Genomic DNA, 17,101 nt, shown 5'->3' on the forward strand with positions numbered 1-17,101 from the left:
GGGACAGCGGGCATGAAATGCTGCTCCAGGGGGGAAGGGCCAGTAATTTACATGAGAAAACAACTGGTTCGGGGACTAGAAATAATATTTAATCACTCAGATGTCTCTATGCAAAAATGCATAGAACATGGATAATAAAATGAGTCAAGTTTTATTACAAAAGGGGATTAATATGTGTTTAGGTGTCACTGAAGCTTGATGGGATGGGACTCAAGATCAGAATCTAATGCTAAAAAGCTGTAGACCTATTCAAAAAAGGGGAGACCCATTAGGAGGTGAGGCAGTGGGCTCTGAAGATCTACGTCTGCAGGGGAGTCCGTGAACCACGCGGAAAAACCCGGAGGACTTATGGGAAAGAGGAACAGAGATAACGTAATTGTTCATTTGTTACAGGCCACCCAAGTGGGTGGAAAAAAATGGTGGATGTGTACCTGAGGGAGATTGAAAACAGGAAGTGGCAACACAGAAAATGAGAGACCTCACCCAGCCGAAGCTTGATGAGATCTAATTCCCGTTCCTTGCCTTCCCTTGTTGAAATTTTAAATTATTTTAAGGCAGAGAGCTTGAGAACTTTTCAAAATTCTAAGTATTAAAGAGTCATTAAGCAAGTAGCAATGACAGAAACCATCAGAAAGGGCAATGGTATCAAGTTATTTATTGTTGAAGCCCAGGGGGATTAAGAAGGATTCTGACATGCATAGAAACTAAATTTTTCAGAAGGCAGATATTGTAAGTTTCCAGGAAGGGGAATAAAACAGGATCATTACTGGACAGTTCTGAAAAGGATATTGACCTAGGAAGTTTGTCAAACTGTCAGAAATAGAATTCAGAACGTCCAATCCAAATGGTCTTTGGTGAAGAGTTACAAAAAAAATCAGACAAGCAAATAAACAGAGAATGGTGGTACACGTAGTATTCCTCCGAGCTTATAATTTTTTTTTTAAAAAATATAAAGCAAGAAAGGCAACAACCAAGGACAGATTAAGAGGATATCACAGTCCTGTAAGTTAGCATCAAGAAGGTTAAAGCCCCAGAGGAGTGCTTGCTTTAAACGATGCTACAGGTTAAAAAAAAATATATATATATATATATATATTTTTTTTTTTTTTAAGTCTCCTGAAGTTGTGTGTAAAACTAGGCTCTTGCCTAGGGCCCGGCCCAGCCCAGCAGTGTAAAATATTACTCATGACAGAGGAAGTGGCTCTTATTTTGTATTCTATTGATGATACCATCAGACTGAAAGTGACAGACTAGACTTTCAGAAGATGGGTTAAGATGCGGAGGACACCCACGTGCCTGGGTCTCCTGGTGTCAACTCCTGGGAGAGTTTGAGTTTGGAACCACGGCATGTTTCCATGATCTAGGAACTTGGAAAGGTGCAGAAAGAGCATATGTGCATAAGTAGGTTGAGTGCTAATTCTAGATCAGACAGATTTTTATAAACGGCTAGGAGAGGAAGTTGTCATCTGTCTCCAGCATGAATTCAGTATGCAGTCATTTCATGCTAATCTGATCTTTTTTGACAGAGTTCTGACTGGTAGGTCAGGAAAATGCAGTCGATTTAGTTCAGCTGAACGCTCGCAGAGAATAAGGTTTGGTTTTGTGATGTCTTAATAGCAGAATTGAGAAAGGAGAAATGGATGTTCGTATAGTTAGGTAAGATTTGTTTGCCTATTCAGAGGTTGCTGTCAGATGTATTCTTGGGGGCACATTTCTAACAGTGGGTCACAGGACAGTGTTCTTGTCTCTTAAACATTTTCTTAATTCATTCCTTGTTTCAGAGGCCATTTTAAGAAGCTTACCAAAAATGCCCAGTTTAGTTCAACCAGCTCTCTAGGTAGTGGGGGCCCTACAGTCTAGCTTAATCCAAGGATACTGGGGTGTTCAGAGGAGAGATGCAAATACAGGCCACTTGGGCCCTTTCTGCCGCCATGCACATGTCACTAAGGTGTCCTGGCGCTTCCTGCGGTCTCACAATCCTCTTCACAGTGAAGCTAGTTTTCCAACTAGAGAAATGATTGACTAGCAAAATCTTCTGGCTCCATTATAAATACTGTTTATCAACAGTGTTGAATAATTGTTGGGTAGCCGTGAAGGCAGGGTTAACTCTGAGGACTGGCCTGGGGTGAACTTGTCTTACGTTGTTGGTTAAGTGTTGAACAGTATGCTTTGCAACATGAGGATGGGACAGCATCTTTTTCAGGAAAGTTAAATTGCGGAAGGAGTCAGTTTATCTAAAGAAAATGTCACTACACCTCTGTAAAGATGGAGTAAACTAAGGAATACCCAGGAGCAGGGCCCCGAGTCTCCTAAAGAGATAATTTACAGCCTGATACACCACTAATGAGGGAGATCATAAAATTATAAAAGTGTTTTTATTTTTACTTTTTTTTAAAACTTGGAACGTTTTACTCCATGGAATGCACTTTGAAAATCATTGTTCAGAACACCATGAAACTTTACAGTAATACTTTTTACATACAAAAACTTTCAAGCAGGTATAATTGAATACTTAAGTAAAAAGAAAAAAATAAACTCAGAAAAGTTTCTTAATCCTTTGAATAATGATGTGGTTATATCCCTTTATCATGTGTTTTACATTACTTACAAAATAGGCATATTAGTAAATTAAGGAGGATATAATTCATTTACCAAAATAATGACTTTAGTCATACAATAGCTGATGTGATTATATTTTTATTGGCATAAAAAACACATACTTAAATAAAATTTTTAAAAATCCAGAAAAAACCTTAAACACACCTAAGATTTACTATTTTAGCTTTTTTTTTTTTTTTTTTTTTTTTTTGCGGTACGCGGGCCTCTCACTGTTGTGGCCTCTCCCGTTGCGGAGCACAGGCTCTGGATGCACAGGCTCAGCGGCCATGGCTCCCGGGCCCAGCTGCTCAGCGGCATGTGGGATCTTCCCGGACTGGGGCACGAACCTGTGTCCCCTGCATCAGCAGGCGGACTCTCAACCACTGTGCCACCAGGGAAGCCCATATGAAGGCTATTTTTATAGCAACAAAATTATGCCATTGTCTTATTGACGAATAGTTATTTTATCCTCTCTCTAAGAGGAGGAGTGGGGAGAGGAAGAAGGAGGAGAGACGGTTGCATAGCTCCAGCCCAAGCAAAAGGTTTCAACTTATTAATACAAGCTAAAAGTAAGGGCCAAGGTACTTAGTATCTCTCTGATTTATACCTTCTTGGAAATTATCTCGGGCATCAGAGGACGCTCCTACCAATCTCAACTTTTGTGGTTGCTCCGAAATTCAGAGTAAGTGTTAATAGTGGGCATTTTACACTGACCTCTGGCAGTTTAGCCTGTGATGAATTCTTGCTCATGGATTTTACAGTGTACAACAGGCCAATAAAAATTGCCTGTTTTGATGGCAAAGCTAGTTCCCGCTGTCATCATTTTTAATTTATGAGTTATTTTTCTGTTGGTCCAGTTTGTTTTCAAGCAAGCAGCATCTCGTTTCATGGATATAATTTCTTCTTTGTAAGGATCTTAATTAGAGTCTTTTGACCTTTTCTTCTGTTCATTGTCTCTAGTCCTTCAAGCTGTGTTCTTCCGCTTGTTTGGTCTAGTTCTTTCCCATTAGAGGCTGGTGATCTTGGGGTGTGCGTTCATATTTAAGGGCGAAGCATGTAATTCTGTGTCACTGTGGGCAGGCCTTTTCTGTTGGGCCTCACTGTGGGATGATGTTGTAGACGGTTCTTTGAAATGTTAGTATCCATAGGTCTTTTCTCCAGGGCTATTTAGTTTTTTCCAGAACTAACCCCCAGTCTGCTGCTTGGAGTGTTACATGTCCTCCTGCTTTCTGTGTAATCACTGTCTTTTCATGCAGTGGCGCTGCTCTGCGCTGTGCTTGGTGCCTAGTTTGGAGTCTCTTGTTTAATTCTGGTGTTGAAAAACCATGTGTAGGGAGAAGCATCGGGGAGGAATCGCGGCTGCTGGCCTCGTTTGGACTTTCAAGCATCCCCCCAGGCTCCATCCCTACCTTCTTGGTACCTGATACCTGCGGTTGTGGAACTTGTGGTTTCCTCCTGGTTTGTACTTTTTCTGGAGGCATCTGCTCTTCCAGCTTCTGATCACTGCTCATTCCTCCCCTCTGCTTTCCACGTCTCACAAATTTATAGGTATCTCTCATCTGCTTTTATGTCTCTCCGATTTCCATTAGTCTGTGGGTTTTACTATTTTTTGTGTGGGGGGGTTACTATTTAAAAAATATTTTTGTTCACATTGTAGTGTTTTTCCAGAGGGAGCAGAAATAAACACTTACGTTTATTCTGCCGTATTTAATCTAGATGCCTTCCTGTAATACACCGGAACTTCAAGACACATCTCAAGTACCACAGTTTTCATGAAAACATCTCCCCGTGACTCTGGGTGCCGTTGATGTTTCCTGGTCCTTACCACAAAACAAACAAAACAGTTGTTTTCAGTTCTTCGCCATATATTTGTTTCTGTGGCCATGCAACTAAATTAATACTTTTTCTGTTACTTTATTTTGTTTTTAAAAGTTTAAAGCACTTAAAGCTTTAAAAAGAACTGATTCCCATTGGGTTCAGCTTACTCGTTTTATCTATTAAATAGCTGTTGCGTACAAAGCCTTAGATTGGTTATAACAGGAATATCTAAAGATCTGCTTCTCAGAGGCACTGGTCTTGTGGAAGTAGCAAGAGAAACGCACCCACCCACGAGCCATGACAGTGGAGAATGGTGTGTGGTGGGGAAGAGGGGGTGGGGAAGCCTCGTGTGTAGTCGTGGGGAACAAAGGATGAACACCCTGTAGGTGGGAAAGCTCCGAGCTCTGTTCAGGCAACAGTAAGTGTTGTTGTTGTTGTTGTTTTATTGGAGTATAATTGCTTTACAATGGTGTGTTAGTTTCTGCTGTACAGTGAAGTGAATTAGCTGTATGTATACATACAGCCCCTCCCTCTTAGACTTCCCTCCCACCCCCCCATCCCACCCATCTAGGTCATCACAGAGGAGGTGCCCACCAGCTATCTGTTTTATACATGGTTTTATTTCATGAAATTTGGAGTTTCTGTAAAGGAATAATAAATCCACCTGGTAAACAATTTATTTTATTTTTGGCATAGCTGGGTAGGTCTGTCTTGATAGAGAAGAGTGCCTGGCATATAATATACACTTAGTAAGTGTTTGTTGATGTAGTGGATGGAAAAACACTTTGGGAACACATGCTTGAAATATTCTGCTTTCTTATACTTAAAAAAAATAAACATGCGATTTTGTTTTTTTCCCCAAATTTAGATTTTCCTTGCTGCTGCTTAACTTGGAGGAGTACTACTTTGAACAGCATACAGCTAATCATATTCAGCACAAGGGCAGTCAGAATGAAAGGTAAGGAAGACTTTCGGATCTCTGAAAAGGCCTAGTGAGAGCTCAGTAGCAGTGAGCTACTCTGAATGCTACTCTCCACTGAAAGAAACGAGGGCTCTTGTAGACTTGTCTGAGTCTACGTCAGGGGAGGAAATGTGGGAGGTGAGCCTGGACCATCTTGTCAGACTGGCAAGAAAGGAAGGTATCAGAAATGACTGCTTGTGAATTAAAAGGGCACAAGGCCACCCTGAAGAGCCGGGCAAAAAATGGGACAGATTGAACACCAAAAAAGAATAATGAGGGCAGTGGATTGAAATGTATCAGAAGGGCTCAAATCCATGAGTTCATAATGACATATATGTAATACAAATATACTATTTCTCGTGTGTGTGTGTATATATATGTATATCAGTTACCTTTGAAGGTACTAGGACACCAACTTATTTTTCTAAAACTTGATAAACGTAAAGAATCGAGCATTTTTCCTGCTTTCCTTGTACAAATTGTACTTTAGGGTAACCAAATCACAGATAATTAAAGCTGCTCTTTGTTGATGAATTCTAGATAATAAACACAGGGAATGTTAAAAATTTCAACCCCTAGTGAATAATGGATCTATATCAGGGGTCGACAAACTATGGTCAGATCTGGCCTGCTACTTGTTTTTGTAAATAAAGTTTTATTGGAACACCCACCTGTTTACATATTGTGTGTGGTTGCTTTCCTGCAACACGGAAGTAGAACTGAATAGTGACAGAGACCAAATGGCCTGCAAAGTCGAAAATATTTACTATCTGGCTCTTTATAGAAGAAGTTTGCCAACCTCTGATGTAGACAGAATCTTCAGTGGCCGCTAAACCAGCAGATGAAAAGCTGCTGAGAAATTTTTTAATGCACGTATCAAGATAGGCATTGCCTGAACCCACTCTGGCCTCTTGATACGAGGGAAGTACATGTGCACTGCCTCTGACGAACCCTTACCAGAACATCAAACCCCAGCTGGTCAAGTCTTTTAATCTTACCAGTTATATAAAGGAAATGGGATAGAGGAAAACCACAGAGATGTGTTTAGCAAAGTTCGTAATGCGGGAACATGAAAGTTGCCTTAGATGAAGAGATATTGAGAGACCTGTCAACTAAATGTAATACGGACTTTGTGTTCCGACTTGAACAAACCAACTATAAGAACACACTTAGGAAAGAGAAAAGTTTGAATCCTGGCTGTGTCCTTGATGACATTAGGGAATTATTCATTTTTTTAGGTGTGACAGTGATAGGTCATTTATTGAAATAGTTTATCTTCAGAGATTCATGTTAAAGTATATATAAATGAAGTATAGGATGTCTGGGAATTTATCTAAAATCCTGCAGGGTTCTGAGGTGTTGTACACAGAACAAGAATGACTGCATGGTAACAACTGCAGAAACTAGGTGATTGGTACTTGGGAATTTTCTATTCTATTCGTACTTGTTTAGCACTTGCCATAGAAGTACTTAAGTTATTATCAGGTGATTTAGGGTGTTAGGAAAGTAAATGCAGATAACAGCATGGAAAGAAATGATACAAAATCAAAATTCAAAAGAGCTTTTGAGGAAGAAGAATTGCAGGCTAGATCATGACCTTCAGCATGACCAGCCTTCTTGTGCACTGGGTACATATTATCTACGTACACAGAGGTAGGCCTTCCTCAGATCGTGATGGGACTTTATCCTGTGGGTTAGAACACCATTGGCCTATTTGTAAGCCAGGAAGAATGTGAGACTTCTTTGATAGAAGAAGAACTGACTTGGCCTGGGGGGTGGGGGTGGGGTACAGAAGCAGGAAGAGCAGGTCGGTCTTTCTAGAGTATAAGTAACATAATTGCGTCAGTTAAGAGACCCTGGAACGGCCAGAGTAAGAAGCGTTCACGTGCTTCCCTGGTGGCGCAGTGGTTGAGAGTCCGCCTGCCGATGCAGGGGACACGGGTTCGTGCCCCGGTCCGGGAAGATCCCACATGCCGCGGAGCGGCTGGGCCCGTGAGCCATGGCCACTGAGCCTGCGCGTCCGGAGCCTGTGCTCTACAAGGGGAGAGGCCCGCGTACCGCAAAAAAAAAAAAAAAAAAAAAGTTTATTAGGACACTGAGGAACGACTGGAGAAAAAGTCCAGATGTCATACAAGTGATTTTAAAAAACGTAGGATCCTTAGAGCTTCGCTTGTAGATACTTGTAGTACTCTTGGAAACTAATCTTAAGGTGATTTTTTTATAAGATGATGTTCCAGCATTTCTTAACCTGTGTTTTGATTACATACTAAGTTATTGCCTTGGTTTGATCCATTGATAAAAGTCAATCTAGTCAATAAAAAGACAATCAAGTGTGTAGATTTTTATTGGCTTCAGGCAAGTGAGGCACATGGGCCTCTAACATGCTCAGGCAGGCTTTTTCCCAAAACTCATTGGAGCCTTATAAATGTCCCAAGAAAGGAGGAGCATGGTGAAGCCGGTAACTGATTTATTTGCTATTACAGTAGTAGGCAGATGGTCTTTAAAATTGCTTATCATCATAGAACCAGTTTTTCTTGGAATTCCAATGTACCCCAGAATCACCAGTAAAAGCGTTCTGGGTTCTAAATTCAAACTCTTGTTATTCTTGCATGATTATAAATAAGAACACAAAAAATCTCCTACCTAATCAACGTTAGATGCTTAGTATTGCTTTCTGAGTAGTTCTTTAAGATATAGGAAATTAAAAGTCAAAAGAATTTACCACAGACAGGATGGAATCAGCGTTTCTTAAGGATCAGAAAACTGTTTCCCTTTCACAGTAGTTGTGAGGACCAGATGAAGTAATGCGAATAAAATACATGCGACGGTGCTCAACCAGTGAGACCGTATTACAGCACATGCAGATTCTTTAACCTCTAGGGAGGGGGAGATGAGGAAAATATTTTTGCTATATTTTCCAACCTTTCATACCCTTCTCTTTGTTGATCTTTTATTAGTTGATACTTTAGTGATCTACATTCTAGTTAAAATGTATTATGATTCTTTTGTGACTTTTGTTACGTTCATTAATAATAACCTTTTGTACTTTCATCTCTAGGAAAATCAGAGGCTCCTTAAAAATATGTTCAAAATCAGTTATTTTTGAACCGGATGCAACATCCCAGCCCATCATTAAGGTAAATGCATTTTAAATGTGAACAGAAATGGTTCTATTTTTTGTATATATTTTACCTTGGCTTATTTTTATAATATTTCTCTCAATTTTTTCCAGATTCCTTTGAGAGATTGTATAAAAATAGGAAAACATGGAGAAAATGGAGCCAATAGACACTTTGCAAAGTACGTCATTGTCTTAACTGTGTAATTTTACTTCTACCAAAAGATTACATACATTTAATAACTTCTATCTGCATTTTAGGGTGGTATCCGGGGGGATCTCACTCATTTTCAGTCAGGTAAGAAGCACCTAGTAAACATTTTTTTCTAACCTGAACGAACGTTTAAATGAATAAATACATACATATGTGTATGTGTATATATAACCATACATATATATACACTTTTTTTTTAAGCACAATGAAATTATTTGTAGAAATCTCAAATGAAGGCCACAGGGAATGATGTTGAAATCCTTTTAAAGTTAGTCATTGAGAACTATGTCTTAGAAGCTGTGATGCCTGATGCGTTCCTTAACGTTCATTAAGCGTGTGGTACCTGCAGGCTGTGTGGGTCCGCCCCGAGGAGTCCGGACAGTGCGTGAGGCTTGAGATGAAGGACTGCAGTGGTGGGAGGCCAGCGCCTCCCGCTGCAGTGAGCTCAGAGGGACTCGTGGTGACAACCGAGGCCACGGCTCAGGATGTGTAGCCTTGTCTAATTATAGTATAATGCTTGGGGTCATGACCTTTGCTTCAGTTCACATTTGCTCAATATAGATTTGTGCATCCGGTACTGTGTGAACACTGGCAATACGGAGATAAATGACATGTTTTTTCTCCTGTCATACACAACTGACCCTTGAACAAAGTGGGAGTTTGGGGCACTGACCCCCACGCCCACACACACAAACAGGTGAAAATTTATGTATAACTCTTGACTCCCCCCAGACTTAACTACGGATAGCCTACTGTTGCCTCACCGATGACATAGACAGTTGATAACATGTATTTTGTATGTTATATGTATTGTGTACTGTATTCTTACAATAAGTTAGAGAAAAGAAAACGTTATTAAGAAAATCATAAGGAAGAGAAGATGCATTTGCAGTATGTACCGTACTTATCCATACTGTAAGTTCATGTCATCTGTTTATAAGATGACAGGACCGACATCAATATTGTCTTAACGTGACACAAAACACTGTAGATGTTAGATGTGTTACTAACATTAGACATCAAAAATGAAAAGATAGGGGCTTCCCTGGTGGCGCAGTGGTTGAGAGTCCGCCTGCCGATGCAGGGGACACGGGTTCGTGCCCCGGTCCGGGAAGATCCCACATGCCGCGGAGCGGCTGGGCCCGTGAGCCATGGCCGCTGAGCCTGCGCGTCCGCAACGGGAGAGGCCACGACAGTGAGAGGCCCGCGAACGGAAAAAAAAAAAAAAAAAAAAAAGAAAGGATAATGTGAAAAAGGAACGTGTTATTCACAAGTATGATTCATGCCCTGATAATGAAGCAGCAGCAGGATGACTGCTTTATCGTAGCCTGTGTCATCAATACGATTGCTTCCCGGTAGCCCAGCCTGTACACTGTTGAGTGAATCGTTATAAAAGTGTTACGGCACACGGTGTTGTATCAGATTCATAATTCAGTATGGAGACGTCACATTTTAATTTTCAAAATTAAAAAAAAATTATTTTATTTATTTATTTTTGGCTGTGTTGGGTCTTCGTTGCGGCAAGTGGGGGCTGCTCTTCATTGCGGTGCACAGGCTTCTCATTGCGGTGGCTTCTCTTGTTGCAGAGCACGGGCTCTAGGCGCGTGGGCTTCAGTAGTTGAGGCTCATGGGGTCTAGAGCGCAGGCTCAGTAGCTGTGGTGCACGGGCTTAGTTGCTCCGCGGCATGTGGGCTCTTCCCAGACCAGGGCTCGAACCTGCGTCCCCTGCCTTGGCAGGCGGATTCTTAACCACTGCGCCACCAGGGAAGCCCCAAACATGATTACATTTTTTTTTTAAACCCGTGGTGATAGAGAAAGACATCTGAACAGTAATGTAATTCTTTGAAAGCAAAGTTACGAAACCAGAAATCTAACACATGATTAATCTTATATTAAAATCACTCCCCTTATGCCTACGCAAGGGTAGGCTGTCCACTTCAGTACAAGTCTCGCACACGATGTTCTACACTATGAATGCTTAGGTGATGACAGTGATGAACACAGAAACGTGTCATACGCTTCCTCCACGTGCTTATTAGATGTTCACATGAAGACACACACAAACACAACAGGTGAGTTTATTAACTGCACGGCAGGATGATTGTTCACTAGTCATTAGGTAGAAGTGGAGCGTCCCAGAGGTCTTCATTCCTGTCGTCTGTCTTCACATTGGGCGGGGGGCGGGGGGGGTTTGTCTTGCTGTCGCAGGTGGCAGAGATGGGGGGGGGGGGGGCGGGCAGGAGAGGCAGACACATTCAGTTTAACTTTACGGAAATACATCATGATATCTGGCTGACTTTTCTGCTTTTTTATTTCTCTAAAAATGTTGCTATACGGTACCAATCCTCCTTCCGCCGTTTGCTTTAGTTCCAGTGCCTGTGTCATAGAAGGGTCCACGTCATAAAAGAAGTGAAAAAGCAGTCTCAGAAATCAGCCTGCTGCTAGGTGGTCTCATGTCAGTTTGTTTCCTGGCACTGCTGCTTCTACATCTTCCTCATCATCTGGCGCTGGTTTGGGAGCTCTCATCTCCCTCTGGTTGTCTTCTGTTAATTCCTCGGATGTGGTGTCCATTAGTTCTTGAATTTCTCCAAGATCCGTATCTTGAAACGTTTCAACCGCCTCTCTCTTTTTGCCATATCTGTAATCTGATTCATGATTTCCTTGATAGGCTCTGTTGTAAATCCTGTAAAGTCATGCACAGCGTCTGGACACAGTTTTCTCCAGCAGGAATGTACTGTTTTTGGCTTGATGGCTTTCATGGCTTTTTCTATAACAACCATGGCATCTTCAATGGTGTAATCCTTCCAGACTCTCATGATTTCTCTTCCACAGCATTGACAGTCCTTTGCACAGGGTACCATATGTAATAAGCCTTAAAGGTTCTTACGACCCCTGATCTAGAGGCTGAATTAGAGATGCTGGGTTTGGGGGCAGGTAGACCACTTTGACACCTTTGGTGTTGAGCTCATGGGGTTCTAGGTGGCCAGGGGTATTGTCCAATTAAAAGAACATTAAAGGGCAATCCCGTACTGGCAGAATACTTCCTGTATCGGGACAAAGCATCGATGGAACCAATCCAGAAAAAGGGTTCTTGTTGTCCAACCAAAAGACTGGCAGCTGGGGTTCCCTCTTCCCTTCAAGGCTGGGGTCAGCAGCTTTATAGATCAGGGCAGTCCTGGTCATCGACCCCATTGCATTTGCACAAAACAGCAGAGTTAGCCTATCCCTTCCTGCCCTTAAATCCAGGTCCTCGTGTCTCTTATTAATGAACGTCCTTTGTGGATTTTTTTTTTTCTCTCAGAAGAGGGCACTTCCATCTGCATTTAAACCTGATCAGGCAGATATCCTTTCTCCTCAGTGATTTTCTTAATGGTGTCTGGGAGCTCGTCTGCTGCCTCCTGGTTGGCAGAAGCTGCTTCTCCTGTTATCTTGACATTTTCAAAGCGAAATCTCTTTCCAAAATTATCAAACCATCCTTTGCTGACATTAACTTTTCCAGCTTTAGATCCTTCACCTTCCTTTTGCTTTAAGTTGTCATATGATGACTCCATGTTAGTCATCACGCAGCAACCCTGCACCCACATAAAAGCTGCATTTTCAGTACATGATAAAAAGGTAGTTCACAAAAAGTGCCAGGTTCTCCCGCCTGCTGGGTAGCTGCCAGATGGCTTCATGAACTTCCTTTTCCTTTTTACAATGGTGTTTACATTGGATTCATTTATCTTGAAATGGTGGCAACTGCAGCGGCTGACCTCACCTCAATCAATGGTACACGTATCAAGTAGTTCAACTTTCTCTCGTAATGTCATGACTTTGCTTCTCGGGAGCACGGCCAGCATCACTAGTGGCACTTCGTGTGGGTCCCGTGGTGTTATTCCAGGTTTGTGATCTTAGACTAAACACGACGAAAAATGCACAAGAAGTAGGAGGGACCACTTTTTACTGTGATGCCCGATTCACTGCTGCTCACGCAAAGATGAATAGCGTCCCGCGGCCTTCTGAGGTTACTCTCAGCACTCGACCTCAGCGCAGTATCACAGGAGGCGGCTATGAAGTTATGACCGTGGTACAGTGTGAACTACGGCGAACGTATGCAGCTGTGATTTCATACTGCATCTTTATAGTTATTTACATTTCTCTCGACTAAGATTTGTGCCACCCATGTACGGTCTGTTAGCGTGTGCGTAAGTTTTGATAAGTTTTAACTTTTTGTAATAGATTTGTGTATGTTTTATGGTTGTAAATGATATGATAGACTAGTATCTACATATATTTTATGCGCTCATGACATAACAGTTTCTTAATTTTTCTGATATTTCTAGGCTACACAGTTCATCTTCTTTCAAATTGTCCCAAATCTCCACATCCTTTTCCAATATATTTACTGAAAACAATCCACATGTAAGTGGACCCATGCAGGTCAAACCCATGTTGTTCAAGGGTTAGCTGTGCTCAATTCATCTGGAGATCTTTAAAAAATTATAGATGAGAGAGGAGTAGAGCTCATTACCACTGCCTTTTTGCTGTGAACCTCACCTTCTTCACCTTGAAAATGAAAGGGTAGAGGTCAGCATTGGCTCCAGTCTCTGCGGATCTCCAGCTTCTTGAAGTGTTCAAAGAAAAGTATCGTTCTGTGATCGAGCAAGCATGGGAAGAGCTGTGGGAAACAAAGATGCAGAGATTTCTTTACGCTATAGGACTGGGCGCGAAGCGTTGAGATTCTCAAGGGGTGAATGGTCGGGGGCAGAGAGCCTCCGGTGGTTTTTGGATCACTTAGCCCTCTTGTTCGTGCCTCTTTTTAATGCATATTGAAAATTATTTTATGAAGCCTGGGAGATATCAGATTAGGTGATTTTCTAAGTCTGCCTTCCATGATTCTAATAATTTTAGGGAAGAAAGCATTTCAGAGGCTCTCTTTGACTTCATGCTGCTTTGACTGGCGGATATGAAAGCAGTTATGGCCACATCTGTTTGGGGAAGGAGCACCACGACTGATGATTCTCGTCCACACCTGTATTCTCATTATGTCTAGAGTATCATTCTACACTGTCGATTTATTCTAGAAGGTCCTTATCTTGAAAGGAGTAGGTACTTTTTCAGTTGAAAGTATGGTTTCCATTATAAAAATATACATTTTATGGACTTCCCTGGTGGTGCAGTGGTTGAGAATCCGCCTGCCGTTGCAGGGGACACGGGTTCGTGCCCCGGTCCGGAAAGATCCCACATGCCGCGGAGTGGCTGGGCCCCTGAGCCGTGGCCGCTGAGCCTGCGCATCCGGAGCCTGTGCTGCGCAACGGGAGAGGCCGCAACAGTAAGAGGCCTGCGTACTGCAAAAAAAAAAAAAAAAAAAAAAAAAGTGTATATATATATACACACACACACACACACATATTTTAGTATAATTTCAATAAACTTAAGAATAAAGCCCCCAAATCCTCCCACCTCCTTTCAGTAGTTTGTATAAGAGGTCTCATGTCAAATAAACTCAAAATCAGCTTTACATCAAGGTGTGACTAGATATAAGCTACTCTTTCAAGTATTAAGCTTCCTGGGTTAAGCACACAACCAAATGAACACAACTTTTGTGTTTTTTGATTACTTACCAGGTCACAGTGTTTCAGAAATATGTTATGGTTCTTTAGGCTTTTAGAGTTTTGCTTCCAAATATTCTTTTGCTGATAGAATAAAGAGGAGTGTGTGTGTGCGTGTGCGCACGTGTATGTGCGCGTGTGTGTCTGTCTAGAGAAGAGAGTTTTCTTTATGTTGATGAATGGATTTCATACCACAGTGACTTTGTTTTACTCATTTCTTAGAAAATCAGCCTTAGATTAGCTTCCTTCACTTGTCTGGTTACTGGGTACAAGTGATGACATTCATAAAACATCTTAGACGTTGTATTTATCCAGCAGTGGTTGCTACCTTGTTGCCTTGATGAATCTTTTTTTAATTTAATGTTTGTTATTTTAACATCAGAACTTGAAAGCCATACTGATATTAATGCAAGTGCTTTTGGAAACAGATTATGTAACAATGATTTAAATTCGATTCATAACATCCTAATTAACAGTAACTCATTACTGTGATAATGTTTAATATTTTACAAGTATTGATTTGTCTTTCTCAGGTATATTTCATTAAAGAACACAACATTGTTGCACCATATAAAATAGAAAGGGTAAGTAAAGCTTTTCATTTATCCCCCGCAATTTACGTAGTGATTTTGAGCAGTAAGATTCTGTGTCTCTGTTAACTTCTTTAATGCAATGTAATGGGTATTTAAAAGCTTGTTCCCTAGCAGTTATAACAAAATACCAAGGGAATGACAGACTTTAGTCCAAAAGATTTCAATTAACTTTTTAACTTCAAAATAGGTGTCTCTATTAGGGGGAAAAAAAGCTTAAATTATTAGGTTAAAAGTTGAAATCAGAATATGCATCATTTGAAAGATTATTTACTGAATATCAATGAGAACTTCTTTTAAATGTTTGAGAAATACTTATAGGCTATAAAATACCCTTATTTAAGAGCTCAGTAATAGTTTATAAATGCTGCTGATTGGGTAGAAGCCCTGAGGGGCCGTGAACACAAGACTTGGAACTAGACGTTACATCCAACCCTTCTGTGCTTTAATTAATGCTTTACGCTGCAGCTTAGTACGCAGTAAAGGGATAACTCGTAGCAGAAGAGTTTTTACGAGACCTAGAGATGGGACTGCTGCTCCTGTACGCGACACCTCTGAATTAGGAAAAGCCACCCTCTCCGAGCAGACGTCCGACAGGCGGGATGGCAGTTCCGGTCACAGGCCAGCCTGCGGGTCCTCAGCAGCAGCTTGGTGGGGGGGGGCGCACCAGCCACGTGCAGCCCCCTCTGAGTTTCATGTACAAGAAACATCTGCATGCGCCAGTCACTCAGAAACGGTGAATACTGCGACCTCGTCACTCACACGTGGTGCTATTGGCACTTTGGGAAGGACGGTTCTTCATTGTGAGGGGCTGTCGCTTACATTACAGGCTGTTCCCACCCACGGGGTGCCCCCTCTGCATTGTCCCCCTTTGTTGTGTGGTACCGCACATTGACAAGTGCCCTGCAAGGGTGGCGGAACGCCCCCCTGCCCCCCAAGTTGAGAACCGCTGCCTGGTGTACTCTCCCTGCAGAGGCTCTCCTGTCACCCACTGGAAGTGCAAAGCTGCTGAAAAGTTACATAAAAGGAAATGAGTAAGGTTTTCTGAAGCAAAGAGAAGCTCTTGTGAATTAGGACACCAAAGGATTCTCAGGTTTAAAGGGGCGGGGTTGTGACTTTGACCTTGGTGATGAGACTTGATAGACTAGGAAGCCCAGACCCTTGTTCCTCTTATGGAGAGACTGACTCAGTTCCCTTTGTGAGAAATCCAGAAACCAGTTAAGAGTGCCCTGCGCCCCAGGTGAGCATGAAATGAGCCACCCTGAAGCTGTGGGAACATTGTAGCATCCTTTCCCCGTAGTCCCTCCCCTGGCACTGTGCCACGTGATTGGAGGGAACTCCCAGCTCCCATCTTCTCCCTGGGGAGGGAAAGACAAGACAGGACCGTAGGTCCAATGTTCTGGCTTTTGGGGGCAGCTGCCTGAGGGACTGGCTTCTGTCTCACCTGTCCTGGACCTCTGACAGGACCCATAATGCTCTAGATGCCTGGGGACCCCTGAAAACAGGAAAGAGCTGGGCATTGTGCAGCTGCTCCAGGGGACCCTGCACCAGAGACACAGGCAGATACAGCCCAGCAGACTCACCCTCAGGGGAAAGAGAAGAGTGCAGCTTGTGACACATAAAATTAACCGCCACAACACTTGCACACCCAGTCTCAGAGCACCTGAGTGTATGAAGCCAGCACTGACAGGACTGAAAGGAGAGGCTGACAGCAGCACAGGACAGAGGAGACTTCCGTCCGTGCCCCACCTTCAGTCATGGGTAGATCATCCAGACAGAAGGTCACTCAGGAAACGGAGGACTCGACCAGCACTCTGACCAGATGGACCTCACAGACACACAATGTCCTGCCCAACGGTAGCAGGACACACGCTCTTCTCACGTGCACACGGGACCTTCTCCAGGACAGGTTGCATGTCAGGTCACAAAACAAGTCAACAAATCTAAGAAAATTACAACCACCGTGGAGTGAAACCGGAAAGCCATCGCAGTGGGAAAATGCACGCGCATGTGGAAATTAAGCAACACTCCTGAACAACCAATGGGTCAAAGAAATAAAGAGAAATTAGACGCGAGGGAGGGGATATAGGTGTACATACAGCTGATTCACTTCGCTGTACAGTAGAAACTAACACAACATCGTAAAGCAATTATACTCCAATAAAGAAGTAAAAGAACCAAACCCAGAAAACCTCAAGATGATCAAAACGA

At 42.3% G+C, this 17,101-nt stretch overlaps 1 protein-coding gene across 4 annotated transcripts in view; it reads left to right on the plus strand.

Annotated features, from left to right (window-relative positions):
- The window catches only part of NSMAF (neutral sphingomyelinase activation associated factor), a 61,936-nt gene that overhangs the window by 10,136 nt on the left and 34,699 nt on the right, over positions 1 to 17,101 (plus strand). For 3 of the 4 annotated variants that reach the window (XR_003437405.1, XM_027128043.1, XM_027128042.1), the window contains exons 2-6: positions 5,285 to 5,374; positions 8,436 to 8,514; positions 8,610 to 8,677; positions 8,757 to 8,793; positions 14,834 to 14,884. Coding sequence is in view for 3 of the 4 variants with exons in the window: in XM_027128043.1 (XP_026983844.1) it covers positions 5,285 to 5,374; positions 8,436 to 8,514; positions 8,610 to 8,677; positions 8,757 to 8,793; positions 14,834 to 14,884 (325 nt within the window). In the remaining variant the exon portion in view is untranslated. Of the gene's footprint in view, positions 1 to 5,284; positions 5,375 to 8,435; positions 8,515 to 8,609; positions 8,678 to 8,756; positions 8,794 to 13,031; positions 13,111 to 14,833; positions 14,885 to 17,101 lie in introns of those variants that run through there. The other variant, XM_027128044.1, reaches the window with a different exon arrangement.

This window comes from Aethalodelphis obliquidens, unplaced genomic scaffold (genome assembly GCF_003676395.1).
Source record: "Aethalodelphis obliquidens isolate GAN/ISIS:26980383/991018 unplaced genomic scaffold, ASM367639v1 scaffold33, whole genome shotgun sequence".
Taxonomy (NCBI): domain Eukaryota; kingdom Metazoa; phylum Chordata; class Mammalia; order Artiodactyla; family Delphinidae; genus Aethalodelphis; species Aethalodelphis obliquidens.